The sequence below is a fragment of the Pecten maximus genome, unplaced genomic scaffold, assembly GCF_902652985.1.
Source record: "Pecten maximus unplaced genomic scaffold, xPecMax1.1, whole genome shotgun sequence".
Taxonomy (NCBI): domain Eukaryota; kingdom Metazoa; phylum Mollusca; class Bivalvia; order Pectinida; family Pectinidae; genus Pecten; species Pecten maximus.
Genome location: NW_022979338.1, coordinates 1 through 17,877, shown reverse-complemented (window position 1 = coordinate 17,877; position 17,877 = coordinate 1). Strand labels below are relative to the sequence as shown.

The window sequence follows — 17,877 nt, the reverse complement described above, 5'->3', positions numbered from 1 at the left end:
TTGACCCTTATCATCACTGAAGGCCACCTCATCACTACGGTAAATAACCACCATTCGTATCCATCACTAAACCCATATTCTATGTAATCATTTGTTTCCCATCATACATTGTATCGGAAATCCTCTGGCCTACATATGTCATTGTTGCTGCGATATCTGACAATACTGAATATCACTGAAATGAGTTTTTTTTTTTTTTTTTTTTTCCTTTTTAATTTACAGACATGGTGATCCTGCATTAAAAGTATGAGCCACACAATAATAACTGACTTTCTTACAGAAAGGAAAACTTGGATGATTGGAGGAAAGTACCAGTCCAATAAGTGGATATGGAAAACGTTGCAAAAAAAAAAAAAGAACGATAGAAGGAAAAAAGAAAAATGGAAGAAAAAACTAAGAAGAAAACAAAGAAGAAAAAAGATGCATGATAAACTCAATCGGAAACAAATCCGGAAAAAACGAGACAAAAACATATTAGAAGAAAAAGACATGGACCTAACAGTCTGGTTTCCGGGTGAGTGATGATTTAGCGGATGAGTGATGATTGGGCGGATGAGTGATGGTTGGCGGATGAGCAATGATTGGGGGGATGAGTGATGATTTATCGGATGAGTGACGATTTATCGGATGAGTGATGCTTGGCGGATTAGTGATGATAGGGCGGATTAGTGATGATTGGGCGAATGAGTGATGATTGGGCGGATTAGTGATGATTGGGTGGATGAGTGATTGGGCGGATGAGTAATGATTGGGGGATGAGTGATGATTTATCGGATGAGTGATGCTTGGCGGATTAGTGATGATAGGGCGAATTAGTGATGATTGGGTGGATTAGTGATGGTTGGGTGGATCAGTGATGATTGGGCGGATGAGTGATGATTGGGCGGATTAGTGATGATTGGGTGGATGAGTGATGGTTGGCGGATTAGTGATGATTGGACGGATGAGTGATGATTGGGGGATGAGTGATGATTGGGTGGATGAGTGATGATTGGGCGGATGAGTGATGATTGGGCGGATTAGTGATGATTGGGGGATTAGTGATGACTGGGCGGATGAGTGATGATTGGGAGGATGAGTGATGATTGGGTGGATGAGTGATGATCTGGTGGATGAGTGATGATTGGGAGGATGAGTGATGATTGGGTGGATGAGTGATGATTGGGCGGATTAGTGATGCTTGGCGGATTAGTGATGATAGGGCGGATTAGTGATGATTGGGGGATGAGTGATGATTGGGCGGATGAGTGGTGATTGGGAGGCGAATGAGATTTATTTGCTGGGTATCGATTTTCTCGCTGTATTTAATTACAGCGAAAACAGCGAAATTAAGTCCCCGCGATTGTTATTAATGATGCAGTATTTAGATATACATGTATTTAAGAAGTGTACTAAATGTATGCACCAGTATCCCATATCTTCTTAATTAATTTCTCAATAAGTTATCTCCCTTTTCAGAGAACACAAGAAATTCTAGGATGCAAAAATCTTTAAATAAGTTTCATTGTATTTACCATCTGTTAGGGCAAATTCACTCTGAACTTCGAATTCATAGTCTTGACCCGTTACATGGTATTCATAGTCTATTACTTGTTACATGATATTCATAGTCTATTACTTGTTACATGATATTCATTGTCTATTACTTGTTACATGGTATTCATAGTCTATTACTTGTTACATGGTATTCATAGTCTATTACTTGTTACATGATATTCATTGTCTATTACTTGTTACATGGTATTCATAGCATATTACTTGTTACATGATATTCATTGTCTATTACTTGTTACATGATTTTCATTGTCTATTACTTGTTACATGGTATTCATAGCATATTACTTGTTACATGATATTCATTGTCTATTACTTGTTACATGATATTCATTGTCTATTACTTGTAACATCGTACTGAGAAACCCAAGCTGTTTTTTTGTCTATAAATTGCTGTTATTTCCAACATGTTTTATTGCTTGTAAACTAAGAATGTTAATTTGTTGCTCTCATTAAAACAAAGATGTACGGTTTTCAACTCAAAATGATATTTTTGTTTCAAGTGATGTCTTAATAATGACAGATGTTCGATCTTGCTTACCTTTATTCCGTGTTGTTTAGGATGGATGCCCTCCCTCGTTAATCGGGAGCCCTCCTCGACTCCAGGACATGAATGTGTAGCCTTGTCCAGACAATACACTCTTCCTAATGGGTCCGTGGAGAACGTCTCATACTACTACTGGAAGGCAGTGGAATGCGTCAACGCGGAAGGCTTGCTGAGCTATATATGTGAAAAACCCCGGCAATACACCTCTGGTGGAACCAGTCAGGGTAAGAGATCAACAAATCACTACACAATACAAGTAATCACATATCAATAAAATGTCAAGTGTTCTGATACTGTTCTTAATAACAGAAGATTAAGTTAACCGAACCCCGTAATATGACGTTTTTGTTAGCTTAGTTCCAAAAGGGCTGTAATTAATATCTATTGGCGATCCTGTGTAATCCAACAATCGTTGTGTATCTGCTATCTGGTATTCAGACTATTTGATTTAATGATAAACTTCATGGTGTATGTGTTATATGAATTTTAATACTAGTAATAATATTAAATAGGACGTAACAGACAAATACCTTATTCTGCAAATGGTCTTTCACTCAAAGCGACCTCTTATTGCGAGTCCAACAAACAAGAACATTTTGAATCCTTCTTTTCCCATGTTTAACTGATGGCTTCTCAATAGGTTAAACGAGAATGATCACCGAGTTAGTTAATGAATTGTCTTTGTTACAATAAGAATGTTATACGGACACCGGCGAGGAATACAGAGGCAATGTACACGTCACAAAAGACGGGCTACCTTGTCAAAATTGGACCTTGTATAGGAACACAAATCCGGACACCAACTCTGACAGGGTAAGATTTGATAAAGAACGACGAATTCTTAAGTTTCAAAAAAGAAAATGGGGCATTGGAGGATGTTAATTTTAAACAAACTCCTTTTGAATATAAAGTTTAATTTTGACGTATGAATTCACTTATTCCTATATTCAGAAGCATTATTTAAATTGATATTGGAGACGATGATGACGTGTGGTGAAGTGAAACTGATATGTTGTTATTCTTTTGTAGGGACTTGGTAACCACAACTTGTGTAGAAACCCAGATGGTGACGTCAGTCCTTGGTGCTGGACGAACGTCACCACAGAAGAATTTGCATATTGTGCCATACCACAATGTCATATAAGAAATTCGTCTAAATCACGTGAGACTACCTTGCCTGATCTTTCCCTATTATTTTTTGAGTTGTGACGAATTTCATGTTTACGGATTCTTCACATGCTTCATATGGTTGCTGAGTGTACAACAGGCGTACTAACATGTAGGCAATTTGTATTTAAAGTATAACCAGCGTAGTTACATGTAGGCAATTTGACATTAATAGTATAACCAGCGTAGCTACATGTAGGCGATTTGACATTAATAGTATAACCAGCGTAGTTACATGTAGGGAAATTGACATTAAAAGTATAACCAGTGTAGTTACATGTAGGGAAATTGACATTAAAAGTATAACCAGCGTAGTTACATGTAGGCGATTTGACATTAATAGTATAACCAGCGTAGTTACATGTAGGTAATTTGACATTAAAAGTATAACCAGCGTAGTTACATGTAGGGAAATTGATATTAATACTTAGTAGTACCACAGGCGTAGTTACTTGGCAATTTGACATTAATAGTATAAAAGGCATAGTTACATGTTAACAATTTGATATCAATGATATAACAGGCGTAGTTACTTGAAGGCAATTTGACATTATTGTTTTTCAGGCGTAGTTAGGCGAGTTTACATGTGTAGTGCTTTTTGAGAAGTAGCTTTTTCCGGCGTAGTTTAAAAAGTGGTATTTTTGATTATTTCCGGCGTAGTCTAGCAAAATGGTATTTTTGAGTATTTCCGGCGTAGTGAAGAAACAACATTGAAATAGCTGTATTTTAGAACAAAGAGATAACAGAATAGCTACACATTTTAACATCATTTGACTTAGTGCGTAAATGATTTTGAATGTGTGTGATTATACTATTTGTCTTGTAACTGTATTCTTTGATCTAAAGACCATAATGATTTATTGTTCTTTCAGGATTAGTGGTACAGGAGTGCCCAAAAGGCCAGTTCTACTGTCATAAGAGCTCACAAGGGAGGTAATATTGAAGTAACCCCCTCCTCCTATTTTGAATTTTTGTTGACGCCATTTGTTGATATTATTTCATATTTAGTGTTTTACCGTGGTTATACTGACATTATTTGTTGACATTGCATATTTTGTTTGTACCCTGGCAAATGTTGACGTCACGTGTGACATTATATATTTTGTTTGTACCCTGGAAAATGTTGACGTCATGTGTTGACATTGATATATATTTTGTGTTTTTTACCGCGGTTAACATTGACATTATTACATGTATATATTTTGTGTTTTTACCGCGGTTAACATTGACATTATTACATGTATATATTTTGTGTTTTACCGCGGTTTATATTGACATTTTTATATATTTTGCACTTTTAACCCCGTTAATATTGACATCATGTATTGACATTATTATATATATATCTTGTGTCTGTACCGTGGTAAATGTTGACGTCATGTGTTGACGCTATTGTATGTATTTGTACCGTGGTAAGATTTTGAACTCTAGTGCTGAACTTATTTAAGCTAATTTTTTATTATTCTTTGCTGATATTGGCGCTTCATTGACCCAGTGGTGAAGCTATATTGTGCTTTTGTGTACTGACACCGTCCAAATGAGTTGCGTTAATGTTTTGTCGGTCAGTTTTTTTGTGTTGTTATAAAAGTCCATTGTCATATTTTTTTTCTTTTTCAATTTTCGACATTCTTACTTGGCTTATATTATCAACGCTGTCATTAGAGTAACAATATATAAGATTAAATATGGTAACGTGTGGTGGATAGGAATAACAATGGGTAGTACTTTTTGAGTACCATTGACAGTAAACAGATATAAGTTATTTTCTCCAGGTGCATAGCGTCCATGTACCAGTGTGATGGAGAGACCGACTGTGAACATTCGGAGGACGAAACTGGATGTGGTATTTATACATTTCTTAATGTTTTAATACTATAGGCAAATGCAAACGTCTTTAGTGCATTATCTCTTAAAATTCGGTAGGTTTTATTATATTAATTCAATTACTCTCAATAAATATGATGTGTTATTTTCACATTTCTCTATGTATCATTAACTACTATTTCTAACTGGGAGTAATTGCTGTGTAGAACCTCTTTGTGATCTATTAACATTTTACACTCGTTTGCAGTCCGCAGTTTACCATATATATCATTGTTTAACTATTACAGACTACATTTTACCGAGGTTTACAAAGATTGAAAATATGTTATCAAAGGCCACTGTCCGGAAAACATTTGGTACCATACCTGTCGAACTTGTGAGTAAAGCCATGCGTATTTTGTTACGTGTTCCTTTAAAGTATTATTCTTAAATTTGATATTAACTTAAGCCTTGAAATTATCATTATTCTTTGCATGGTGAATGTCGTCGATGAAGCGGAAGACGCTTATCCTCCCGAAACACAGGATCTTATTCTCCGTTCTTTTTTTTAAGGGTCTTTATGCATTTATATATTTTCGTATTTGCTCTCGTTTTATCTAAAACTACGGTTTTGTTTTAATGTGGATATTTCTTATTTTTCGGTAATTTAAATAATTGAAGTTTAGCTTCTTATTTCTTTATTGTTTTGCTAGTTTGCTTGCTACCTTAATTTCTTGCCATTATATGGTTGCTAAAAGTCGCCCATGTGAAAGCCTTCAAGTGTCCTGTGAATGTTGATATCACTATTTCGATTATTGTTATGATGTCACTTTAATGACCACATGTTGAATAACAAATTCGTCAGACATTAAAACAGTTTCAAATATCTTTAATTCCATGTAGCTATGTGATATATGTTTTTACATCGGTTAATATGGGTATTTATTAAAACTTAGATTATGATGTTATAACTTTCCTTCTGTATCGGTTGCAAAGTTTTGGTTAATAAATATCCACAATCACCTTAACGAAATAAATAAATATATAATATACCAACAATAAACAACTTAAGGGCACGGCATATATATTCAGTAGGTATGATTTTCTCCGAAATTTTCTACTTATCAAAATTATTGTTTCTGATACTACAAGGCAGTTCATCGTTGTAATAGTAAATATTGTTTTTTACAGTGTGCTAAACTTTGTTACGAAGAAAAGAAATTCACGTGTAAATCATTTTCTTATCGAAAAACGTGGAAATACTGCTACCTATCGTCAGAAGAAGATCCTGTCGACAGCCGGTCATCTAGTGCTGACTACGACATGTACGTGCTGAAATAACATCAACATGCATATGACGTCATCGGAGTTAAATCAACAAAATAATCTTCGGTTATTTTAAAATATTGAAATTGCTGGTGAAATAGATGTACAAAAGATACACAGGTGATTCACGACTTTTAACATAAATTAACCATAGAATAAATATTTAGACCTGCTTTGTTCGTCAGTGATGGCAGGGACCCAAGTGTGTGGAATTCCAGAAGGAAAAAAGAAAAGAAAAAAGAATGGATCTAAAACAATTATGTCGGCCTGGCCATATGACACACACTCAGTTATTACGTTATGTCACGATATATTGAAGTACAGCCGTTTTATTTCTCCTTTGTGTATTTTAAATTTATTTTACAGTATATATGTATTTATTATAGATGCATTAAAGTATATATATATACATATTCCTCACACATTACCCTATTAATTCCTAATTGAGATAATAAATACAAATATATCACAACTATCCACATCAATCTTTTACTGTGGTTTAATATTCACAAGATTCCTATAAATACTTTATTTTTTCGTTATGCGCCATACATGATCTGTTCAGAATATTCAAAATTATCCATTAAAATATCTCTTTATGTCGTTTGATGTGACAAGCATCCTGGAATCTTTCTGTGAATCCCGAATTATAATTTTGGTATTCTTCAAACACAAATGTTCACAATAATTCATAAGATTCATAATCATACTTTTTATGATACATATTCTTAATATATATTGTATATTTACAGACATCTATATCATATTTATAGCTTTGTGTTCATCCTACTTTATCTTTGAACCAGCCATTCACATTAATCACTAACTATAAATTTATGTTACATATATTGATACTAATTCCAAATTGAGGTTTGATGGTTATCCGTTCACATACCAGTAAAGATAAAAATAGTTAATTATCTTAATGATATTTTGATTCAGTTACCACTTATACATAAATATAACATATACGAGCTACAAACATTTTCACATCTTTCATCTTTGTCTACACACAGGAAAATGGTGTTCTGTAATGAAAATATTAATATAGCAGCAATAAAATCATATTTTCATTAATATATGATTAAAAAAATCATACAACGTCGGATTCCTATGGTTTGTATAACAATTTATACATACTTGTGGATACATCAAGTTTGGGTTACTGTTTTCCACGTAATATTATATCTGAATTGTTGAATACGTGAACATTTGGCTTGCCTTTATAAAACATAAACAGATACCTATATTTGTTTCATTATATGTTAAAATGTTTTATTGCGCTCTAAAACCACACAGAGCAATAATATATAGGATAGACTTCTGGTTACTAAAGACCTTGTCCTGACCTAGCTGCGATAATGTAGCTCTTGACGACGGACGGACAATTTCCTACAGATGGTCGTCGTCAGAGAGCAGGGTATGAATATTAGTTCTAGTCCTGACAATGCGATCGAGGTTTGGTTAGTCATACAAACAACAAACAAACAACCGCTCTGTTTACATTTAAATATTAAACCTAGTTCAAAATATAAACGTCGTCGTGCGAAGTATTGCACAATGTGTTTGTTAAACATGTGAGTCTTAGCTGTCAATGCGTCACAACACTCCTTGCTGCTATTTATAAACCGGAATTTCCCACACTGTATATAAAAATAGATCCATGTAATACAGACATCAAGTAAAATGGCTAGATTCGGAATAACACGTTTAATTTTGTTGTGCTACTGCTTTTCTCTCTTCTCTTCCGCTTTGGAATTACCTCCGGATGGTTTCCTGTTCAACTGTGGACTTGACTTCTGTCAATTTCCTGACGAATACTGTCGGGTGTTAGAAGGACAGCGGCCATCGTGTCACACATGTACTCAGGACGAGTGTAATACATTAGACACTCCATCTCAGTGTTACACACAGTGTAAAGGTGAGTGGTTACTAAAAACTGTTACATCAAATAAAATTTGATAAAAATTAAATAAGTAAATTTTAAAAAAATTAAATAAGTAAATAAAAAAAAACTACTTTAAAAAAAATTAAATAACTAAACTTTAATAAAAATCAAAGACAAATGAAAAATATATCAATTATTTGATAAAAATAAATCAAATACAAGACAAATAGAGATACTTTTAAATAATTAATAGATAAATTAGAAAATTTAGTAAAAACATGGATTAAACATAATTCAAATTGTACTTAGTAATTGATTGATAAACAAAATAACATTCAATAACAAAAATATGATCAATTAAATAAAACTTTATTTTATAAAATAAATACAATTTATTATCAGTAACACAAAATATCGCAAAAGATTAAATTTGTATATATGATGTATTGATAAGCGTCGACTTTAATTTCCTGACGAATACTGTCGACAGTAATTTCTTTGAGGTTTCTCATTTAGAATACTTCAGTGTTAGTATACAGAAAGGATTTAGAACCAGGATCCATTTACAACTCAGATATATTAATACGAAATGACTAACTTAATCATACGACAATTAAAAAAGGAACCATACCATAATATATTAATCAGCAACAGATGAAAGCCTACAATTCTAACAGAATATTGTTTCCACAGATTTTTGAAATAACACTGAGCTCGAGTATATAAGAGAAAAATATAACGCTCTGCTTTACGAGTGTTAGTAAATGTGCTGTAAGGATCTACCGATTAATTGTCTTCGACTGACACTCAAAATAGATTTGATTTTTTCAACTCCATTAAGATTCGGGACAATAGCCCTTGTTTTATTGGGTCTTGACACAAGACTGTTCAGAATGTCTACGTCTTGAGTCAGGGCCGAAGGAAACTCGAGCTATACGGACAAGGTATTTTAACACTATAAAAGGCATTTAATTCGGTAATATACGTTTACGGATACGGAGTTGTAATACACGTATCTATAACGTCAGGTGTACTACATTCTGAAAATTTTCTCAGTTAATTAGGGAATGTATGCAACCGTGAACATGGAAATTCCAAGGTATGTACAGAGGTAAAGCGTGTTGAATTCTATTTTTAGAACTATCGCAACTTCAACAATATAGACACATGCAATATATAGTTTACATAACGCCTAAGTTGCCTGTGTTACCTGTATGTTACATTAGGTACATACATTGTAAGATTGACACAATGACGTGATGTCCTGTGTTGTCTATATAGTATAATAGGGTGTAGCATTATGTTATAATATTTACATGTGTGTTTAGTACTGTTTACCCTGTGGAATGGGGGCCGCGGTGCCCGAGTGGTTAAAGTGTCCCGACATTTTATCACTAGCCCTCCACCACTGGGTTGCGAGTTCGAAACCTACGTGGGGCAGTTGCCAGGTACTGACCGTAGGCCGGTGGTTTTTCTCCGGGTACTCCGGCTTTCCTCCACTTCTAAAACCTGGCACGTCCTTAAATGACCCTGGCTGTTAATAGGACGTTAAACAAAAACAAACCAAACCCTGTGCAAAGGGACTTATTGATTTCTGATAAACACACTAACAAATTCTCAGGTCCCTGTTACCCTTTGTACAATAGATGATATATAACACATTCGTATTCCAGTAATTGTGGCTGTTTTAGTTTATATAATGAGAGTTATGTTAACAAATATATCAAATATACCCAAGGTCAGGTATTTATCTACATAGACAAAGGCATGACGTAATAAGACAAACATGTTGCGTCCTGGAGACCATCGGGTATTGTCTTATATGTTTTATGTCATAATAGTAATAAAGTACTTATGCGATGTTAGTTTTATTAAATTACAGTAAACGCCATAAAAAGCGTCTATACCACAATTAAGCATGGTTTATTATATTGTAATGTTCATACATCCCTCATCATAGCCAATTCCCTCTGGCATGATCAACCCTCTTACGGAGTTTAACATCCTCACAACAGCCGGGAGTGTTTCACACTTAGGGAACATTAACTTCAAAAATACCTTTTGTCTTTTCAGAGCTTGAACGAGGTGGGCCTGATCCGGATACTACCCCAGTGATGAAAGGTAACTTGTACTAAATATAAAGAATATCGTATCATGATATCAGTGACACCAATGTTGTTCATTTTCTATATGACGTGACAATTTAAAGACACGCATTTCCAATCTGATAAAAATGTGTTATTTGTTAACAGGGGCACAACTGGGTGACAATTCGAATGAAGAATCTACAAACGAGAAACTTTCCTCGCTTATAGGTATGTATTTCTAGTTAGTACTTGTTGATGATAAAACTTGTACACACAAGCGCACGATATTTATCCTCAACATAATTCATTGCAAATAACTGAGTAAAAACAAACAACATCAAAATTATACAATACGCAGACTCTGCTTAAATTTTCCTGTACAACACAAGTGACCATTCCCAAAGCCAACTCAAGAAATATGTAACGGAGTGTTTCCCAATTCTTAACCTGAATTTGAGTAAAAATGTGTTTTTTTAAAAACATTACTGCTTCCGAACAAGATGGTTTTCTAAATTAATTTCTCATTTTGCATTTTAGTAAAAGTGGTGGTAGTGATTCCACTCCATACAGTTGCATGTGGTACAGGTTCTATATCACAGCAGTTTTTTTTTATTTTGAAATAAAAATGTGGATTTCAAAGCTTTATTGTAAATGTATTGATTACCAATTATTTTTCCAGGGGAAAATCGAAGACAATGGATAGCAATATCCGTCCTGATCTGTGTAATAGTCGTCGCCATTATATTGCTTGCTATCATCCTCATCAAGATGTTCAAGAACCAGCGAATATTAATTCGCCGTAAATTCGCACAGGAGGAAACGGGACCAGTGACAACAGGACCGCTGACAACAGGACCGCAGCAACAGACACGTTTAAATGACGGTGTGAATGGTTGTCTCCAAGAAATAACCGTTGCGCCTGCAGGAGCGAAGCCTGGTCAAAATGCCATAGAGCCGGAAATTGTCATTGAAAATCGCCGGGAAGAGAATATCCCATTGCTGCCTCGAGACCAAAACAACGACAAAGAGGCGGAAAGTGAGGACTACGTGTTTATAAAGCTTGATCTGATATCAGAGACATCTATTATACATAGGATAAATATTTAGGCCTCTACTATTATCGTGTAAAGACATCGGTATTATTAGGAAAACTCATTAAAAGAAATGTACCTGGTAGTACTATAGCAGATTCATTTTAAAAGGTAACCTCAGAAAGGTAACCAAATGGCTCAGAAAGGCTCCCAACCCTCATAGAAGAGCGCAAGCACACGCAACAAGTAAGAAGTATGAGTGAAATGTGTAGGTACCATAGATTTTGATAAGACACAAAACTTTAATTGCTTTGATTCTGTAAGTTCAAAATGTATAGTTAGTTCGATATATTGTAGGATTTCAATTTATGTGTATATCTCATCATTTTACATTTACATAATGCCGTTACAGGATCGACATTATTCCAACCATCTGAGCGATCCGGAAATGTAGAGATTCAATTTTCACCCAAACTTATGGATGATGGTAGTAAAGGAATGGGTAGATACATAAAGGAATCTGCACACAGTCCCCCTTTCGAGGAAAACATACCAGTCATCACCCAACCCATAGATAACCAGAGGTCTTCCAATCTCGCAGACTGCGTCCTCCTTGACAAACATAATATGCAACAGTCAATGGGTAAGCAGACGTCTCTGGTGGCGATCACTAACCAACAAAAACATTTTTATTAGGGGAAAAAATAAAATAAAAAATTACAAATTGAAATTTGAAAATGCAATTATAGTCTTTGTGATAAGCTAATGATTTAAATTTTTGTGTAATACAGGTCTTATTTTCCGAACAAATATAGTATCCTACACACCGTTTGTTGTACTAAAAATAAAAACGTTAAGACCATTTAGATAGTTTTTGAAATTTTGTCCTTCCCTTTTTCAGTGACTGATAACGATTCCAATACTAGGCGTCATTCTACCAGAAGCGATGAAACAACGATAAAGGTCGTTGAGTCCACTGAAAACCATGATCAGGCTTCCCTCCCGGGATATATCAAGGTACAGGAAAGACCTCGGACGATATCTTACAAAACCACGCCTACAGCCCCTCCAGCCGAGTCCTCCGTTAGTCTATCTTCGGACAATAGCAGTATAATCTCAGACAGCGGTCACTATAGTACCGAAAATAACAGCCCTACCGGAAGTGTCGATCTGAAAAACAATACTAAGAAGCAATCACAAGTCACTGCACGTGTGAAATAGGGATAGGAAGAATGAGAAAGGATAAGAAGGGGATAGGAATGGATAGGAAGGGGATAGGAAGGGATAGAGGGGATAGGAAGGGGATAGAGGGGATAGGAAGGGGATAGAGGGTAGCAGGCTCGGAGGTCTTGGGCTATCGTCAGCGTTCCTTCCTGGGTCCTCTGCCTTTGTCTCTCGGTTTCGCGTCTCTTCCGTTCAGCTCCTGCCCGTTGACTAACGTAGCCTTTTACTTTGTTTGCTCCGTCTCCGTGGCATCTTCCTACTGCGTTCCAAGGATAACAGCGACGTGGTCGTGGGTCGACTCGGGCGCTGCCGGGTATATCAGGTACGAGCCTCGGCGACTTCACGCTCTGCCGCTCGCCGGTCTCGTAGTCTCGGGTGCCGAAACCGGCCGGGTCTAGTCCGGACTCGGACGTTCCTTCGTCCTGCCATCTCAGGCATCAGCCTCGCCTGTGACAATGGGTAACGATCCGGACTGTCCGAAGGTACGAGGATAGGCTCTAACGGATCGCGTGGCTCGGCACGGGAGGGATGCCGGTGGCAGGGGTGCATGGAGGGGTAGGGATAGAGGGATGGACTCTAGAGGGGCTCGAGGGTGGCACAGGGGCTCGAGCGGCAGGGGTTTAGGGGATCGGGGATGCAGGGTTCGCAGGGCTCGAAGGTACGGTGTGGAGGTTGCGCTCGAGTGTACGATCGAGGGCATCGGACGGGCTCGCGGGCTGCCGGGGCTCGGCCGGGGTCGGCCGGGCTCGCCGGATGGACGCTCGGCCGGTAGGCGTCGCGGGTAGCGGCTGGCTCGAGGCATGCTGCTCGGCCGGGGGTCGGCTCCGAGGGGTCGACCTTAGACTCGGCCGGGTCGCTGGTCGTCGGCCTGGCTCTCGGCCTGGGCTCTGCCGGGTCTCGGCCCGGTCACGTCGGTGTTGCTTGCTCGATGCTGCATTCGCTGGCTCGCCGGTTCGGTCTCGCTTAGCTCGTCCCTCTAGGTAAGGGCTGCGATTCGGCTTTCGTGGATTGCCTCGGCTAGACGGCTCGAGGGCTCAATGCTGAGCTAGCCGGTGGCATAGGAAGGGGCGCAAATGGGTCTAGAAGGGATAGCGGCTGGGGCTCGGGTAGGGTTGCTCCGAGGGCTCAGGGGTTAGGAAGGGGATAAGAATTGTAACTATAAGTGTACATGTAGGTTTTATGAATTGGTAGTAAATATGGCCAGTCATGTCATAGTCGTGCGATGACCGCTTTAAATTATTGATATTTATTTCTCTTTGAAAACGCTTAAACATTGTAGAGTATTGACAAGGAGTTAACAGTAAAATGTTCGTACAACACGTGATTAATGTTTAAAATTCAATTCTCATAATCTATCATCAAATCATTTTCATCGAATTCGTCTGAAATGTCTTTTGTCGACAGCTGAATTGGCGTTTTGACCAATATTTTGATATACGAAACTACATGTTTTGTCATCAATATCCCATTTAATGGTTAATCATTTGTCTTGCAGTATTGTAGCAAGCCTGGGAAGCATTAATCTATTGAGACAATATATTAGTTCTGTTTTGTATTCACGTGTTAGTTTTTAAATGCATCATATTACTGAGTGTTTCTATTTTTTATGGAATTAAAACACGCTTTAATCCAGGCTAACCAGGGTAATAAGTATATAAGCTGGTATTCCCAATTGTTGTAAAATGGATCAAGTTTAGTTTAAGTATACAACTACACACATATTGTTTTAATATATACGTAGTTTTGTTTTGTTTTTGGTTTGCTTTTCCCCGTTTGGGACCTTGTGATCGTTTTTTTTGGAAATAAAAAGGGAAAATCAGTATTTTTGTTCAATTGTTTATCTGTTTGTTTGAGTCTTATTGAGTATGGTGATATGGTAAATTAAATTGATTTATATTTCTTGTATCAGCAATGATAACAAAACACTACATGTATTCTGTGTTATATATATATGTATTTATTTACTTTTGAATTATTTTATATTTACTTACATTACAGAAATAGCTATATACTGTTTTATTAATTCTTATTATTCGGCATATAAACAACGTATGTATAACTTATATAAGATGTGTGCATTTTGTACAATCCTTCTACATTAACGGCGGAAAGCTTTACTGGTAGACACCATTTAAGAATAACCACATGGATTTTGTTTTCTTTTTCAATTTTTCAATATTTAAAAAAAAATACCAGCTTGATTTTATCATGGAGCTTTATTTCCCGATCTTTCTGCCTGAATTTCCACACTTGTGTATATAACTTGCTTATATAGAAATATCATCAATCTATAAATCTGGTACAGACAACACTGATTACTACTTAACAACTATTCCACATGTTGTATCCAAACAAATCTATAGGCGAAATTACCTAAATACGTGATCAATAAACAACAGAAACACCGACATAATAAAAAGCTCAAAATCGATAAAACGCGGACAAACATATTCTAACTAAAAATCGATAAAAAAAAGTGCAAAATATGAACAAAAAAATCTACATTGCATGGGACCATGCAAAAGGAACAAGGAGGATAACACCAGGCGTTCCGGAGTAATAAGCGTTTTCTGCTTCATAGACGACACCCACCATAATTATATAGATCAATCTTGGATAAGTCACTAAAGCTGCTATTGTCTCATCTATGTAACATGGAAGTCTTTGATACATGTTCAGCATCAAGACGTCCTGGCATTGAGAAGTAACAAAAGGATGTAAGTAGTACACGTATGTGTCTCTCTGTATCAACTTACTAAGAAGGTTTCTCGAGTATTTATACTGAAAATTGTTTTCCACGTTACACACGGGAAACCCATTTCTAACAACCATCTTTTTATTGATTTATAACTTGGAAACGTAAGATGTTCAAACAAGAGAAAATAAATACATAAATCAATAAAATAATAAATAAATAAATAAATAAGTAAATAAGTAAATAAGCACCCGTAAGCAGGTACCAACGACAAAATTAAAATTTAATCCTGTATCTAACAGAGATGCTTTATTTGACTGAAATCGGTAGGAGCTAGGTATTGTCATAAGTCATCGATCTATTCATGATTAAAAAGAATCACATGGGTTCCATTAATATAATTTATCAGATTAAAAACCTTCAGAAATGAACAATACAAGAATGATAGAAGACTTCTCCTTATAATGTGCGTTGATTATTCAATATTTATTTGCCTTTATTCAGTTACACATTGAAAACTCTTCGCCAAATAAATGTGTAAAATGTAACGTACGTTATTCAGTAATATTCACACAGTCTAGGCAAACGCTCCTGAGCTGTATCGACTGTTTAACCATTATTTTTGTTTATAAAAGAGGACAATCGATAGGAATGTGTTTAATGATTAATACAATGATTTATTTCTGATGATTACATACATATATTGTATAAGAAAAAAGATTTTCAACTTTTCAACAAAAAATTGTCATTGATCTATCAACATTATTTGAAGGTATATCCGTCGTTTATACAGTATACCTACAGAACGTGGCTAAAAATAGATATGGTGGACAACCTGTTTACGACCATCCACATATACACGTCTACCTGGCGTGATCACATGGAATTCCGTATACGAACGGTGAATTCCCACCAGTGAATTCCGTATACGAATGAAAATCCCCACCAGTGAATTAAGGAAATACCCAACGCTAAAAATAGAAAACAACACTTATGATGCTGACGTAAAACGGTATTTGTAATCAGTTATTTATCTGGACATGGCTACCGTTACACGTATGGAGCGATGGTTCATCTCTCTCATTCTACTTCTACCAGAAGTTCTCTTGAAGGGAATAACTTCACCACCTGAGGGTTTTAAATTTAACTGTGGACATGATACCTGTGTATTTCCTCTCCAGTTCTGTAACGTAATAAAACAGTATTGTGAAGTATGCACAATCCATGTATGTAACGAACTCAACGTCTCATCGCAATGTGATCAAAGATGCGAAGGTAGGTACATCATAAATAAGTGAATAACATACAATAATTTTATTGTAATTATTAATGTTTATACAGGTAAATCAACATACATTCATTGTTTATCTGCAATGATAATTACATGTACGTTTTTCACCTGGGATAAAATCAGTTTCTGGTTTCTTTTAGGGCCATTGAGAAAAGGTTTTACTTCGTAATGACGACCTAGTATCTTATAATAAAGACTTAGCTATGTCGCATGCTTAAAGCCTTATGTAATTTCTAAATTAATACAAAATAAATAATCGAGTTCATATTATAGAATAAAATGAAACTCGCATTGGCATTACAATTTGTTCTAACATTGTTAATGTGTTTAACAATTTAGGAAAATATGCCATTCACACACACAGGAGTACACTATTAGTATCAGCAGATGGACATGTGCCAAAAACGCACCCAATGGAAAGGTTCTAAAAATAATCTCTTTCATATATATATATATAGTAACAGTTACCTGGTATTTTCCAATTCAGGCTAAATTTATCATAACTTCGCATTGAAGATTATATCATCTCATTTTGATAGAATATTTAGTGAGTTTACTTATTACAAAATTTGTGATATTGCGAGGACATAAAAGTTTACTTGATCATTTGTATGGATCACAGTGTAATATGGTAGAGTTTGTAAATCTCTCTTACAAAGGAAATGACATGGTTCTAAAAATAACGTTACATAATCTATGTTTACCTCTCATTTCTTGTTCGGCATAGCCGTCTAATTTTGTTTTGGCCCCGGATATGACGCGACAGGTGGCGTTTCTGTCAAGATGAAGTACGTGATTAGTCAATGCAGAGACCTATATAGGTCTCTGGTCAATGTAGCGGTCACTGCAAAATGCAGATATACAGTTTAAAACGAAACAAAGTTAAAGGGACCTCACGGTAAACCAATATTTATTTTGTATTTTCTATCATATTATTGGGTATATCTTTTAAAAAAATAACCTTCTGAACAATAACCATTCGAATTTGATGATGTATGTACATAAAAACATCAATTATCAATTATTAAAAGGTTATCACTCTAATATGCAAATTTTTTGACATATACGATAAACGCATGCGCACAACAAACTAAAACACATGGAAACAAAAATGGCTTCCATTGTGAATCGACTGCGGTTTGAAACGATAACAGCTTCCACAATGAAGAGAATAATAGAGAAATGGGTCAAACACAATCCTAGAATTAAACTAAACTTGGGAAGCAGTACAATAGATTGTAACAGTTCAAACATGAAAACAGCA

The 17,877-nt window shown here is 35.9% G+C and overlaps 3 protein-coding genes across 3 annotated transcripts; 2 read left to right on the top strand and 1 right to left on the bottom strand.

Moving 5' to 3' along the window:
- Positions 1 to 379: 379 nt before the first annotated feature.
- On the top strand, positions 380 to 6,618 carry LOC117318500 (plasminogen-like). The gene is made up of 8 exons (XM_033873478.1): positions 380 to 514; positions 2,116 to 2,325; positions 2,796 to 2,914; positions 3,131 to 3,263; positions 4,141 to 4,201; positions 5,041 to 5,111; positions 5,380 to 5,468; positions 6,263 to 6,618. Exons 1-8 carry the CDS (start codon positions 421 to 423, stop codon positions 6,410 to 6,412), a joined length of 927 nt encoding a protein of 308 aa, XP_033729369.1. The 5' UTR covers positions 380 to 420; the 3' UTR covers positions 6,413 to 6,618.
- A 1,425-nt stretch (positions 6,619 to 8,043) lies between these two features.
- On the top strand, positions 8,044 to 12,692 carry LOC117318499. The gene is made up of 6 exons (XM_033873477.1): positions 8,044 to 8,318; positions 10,359 to 10,406; positions 10,538 to 10,600; positions 11,052 to 11,408; positions 11,816 to 12,046; positions 12,305 to 12,692. The coding sequence occupies exons 1-6, from the start codon at positions 8,084 to 8,086 to the stop codon at positions 12,622 to 12,624; spliced, it is 1,254 nt and encodes a 417-aa protein (XP_033729368.1). The 5' UTR covers positions 8,044 to 8,083; the 3' UTR covers positions 12,625 to 12,692.
- A 555-nt stretch (positions 12,693 to 13,247) lies between these two features.
- Positions 13,248 to 13,644, bottom strand: LOC117318501 (predicted GPI-anchored protein 58; the record flags this gene model as incomplete). The annotated part of the gene is made up of 1 exon (XM_033873479.1): positions 13,248 to 13,644. A coding segment is annotated over one exon (397 nt), but the record flags the coding sequence as incomplete, so codon positions are not given.
- Positions 13,645 to 17,877: the final 4,233 nt, after the last annotated feature.

Excerpts from the sequence above, each read along its gene's own strand:
- LOC117318500 (XM_033873478.1), top strand. The coding sequence starts at position 421 with ATGCATGATAAACTCAATCGGAAACAAATCCGGAAAAAACGAGACAAA. Across the intron at positions 2,915-3,130 it reads CGGACACCAACTCTGACAGG|GGACTTGGTAACCACAACTT; the intron begins GTAAGATTTGAT and ends ATTCTTTTGTAG. Across the intron at positions 5,112-5,379 it reads GGAGGACGAAACTGGATGTG|ACTACATTTTACCGAGGTTT; the intron begins GTATTTATACAT and ends TAACTATTACAG.
- LOC117318499 (XM_033873477.1), top strand. The coding sequence starts at position 8,084 with ATGGCTAGATTCGGAATAACACGTTTAATTTTGTTGTGCTACTGCTTT. Across the intron at positions 8,319-10,358 it reads GTGTTACACACAGTGTAAAG|AGCTTGAACGAGGTGGGCCT; the intron begins GTGAGTGGTTAC and ends TTGTCTTTTCAG. Across the intron at positions 11,409-11,815 it reads CAACGACAAAGAGGCGGAAA|GATCGACATTATTCCAACCA; the intron begins GTGAGGACTACG and ends ATGCCGTTACAG.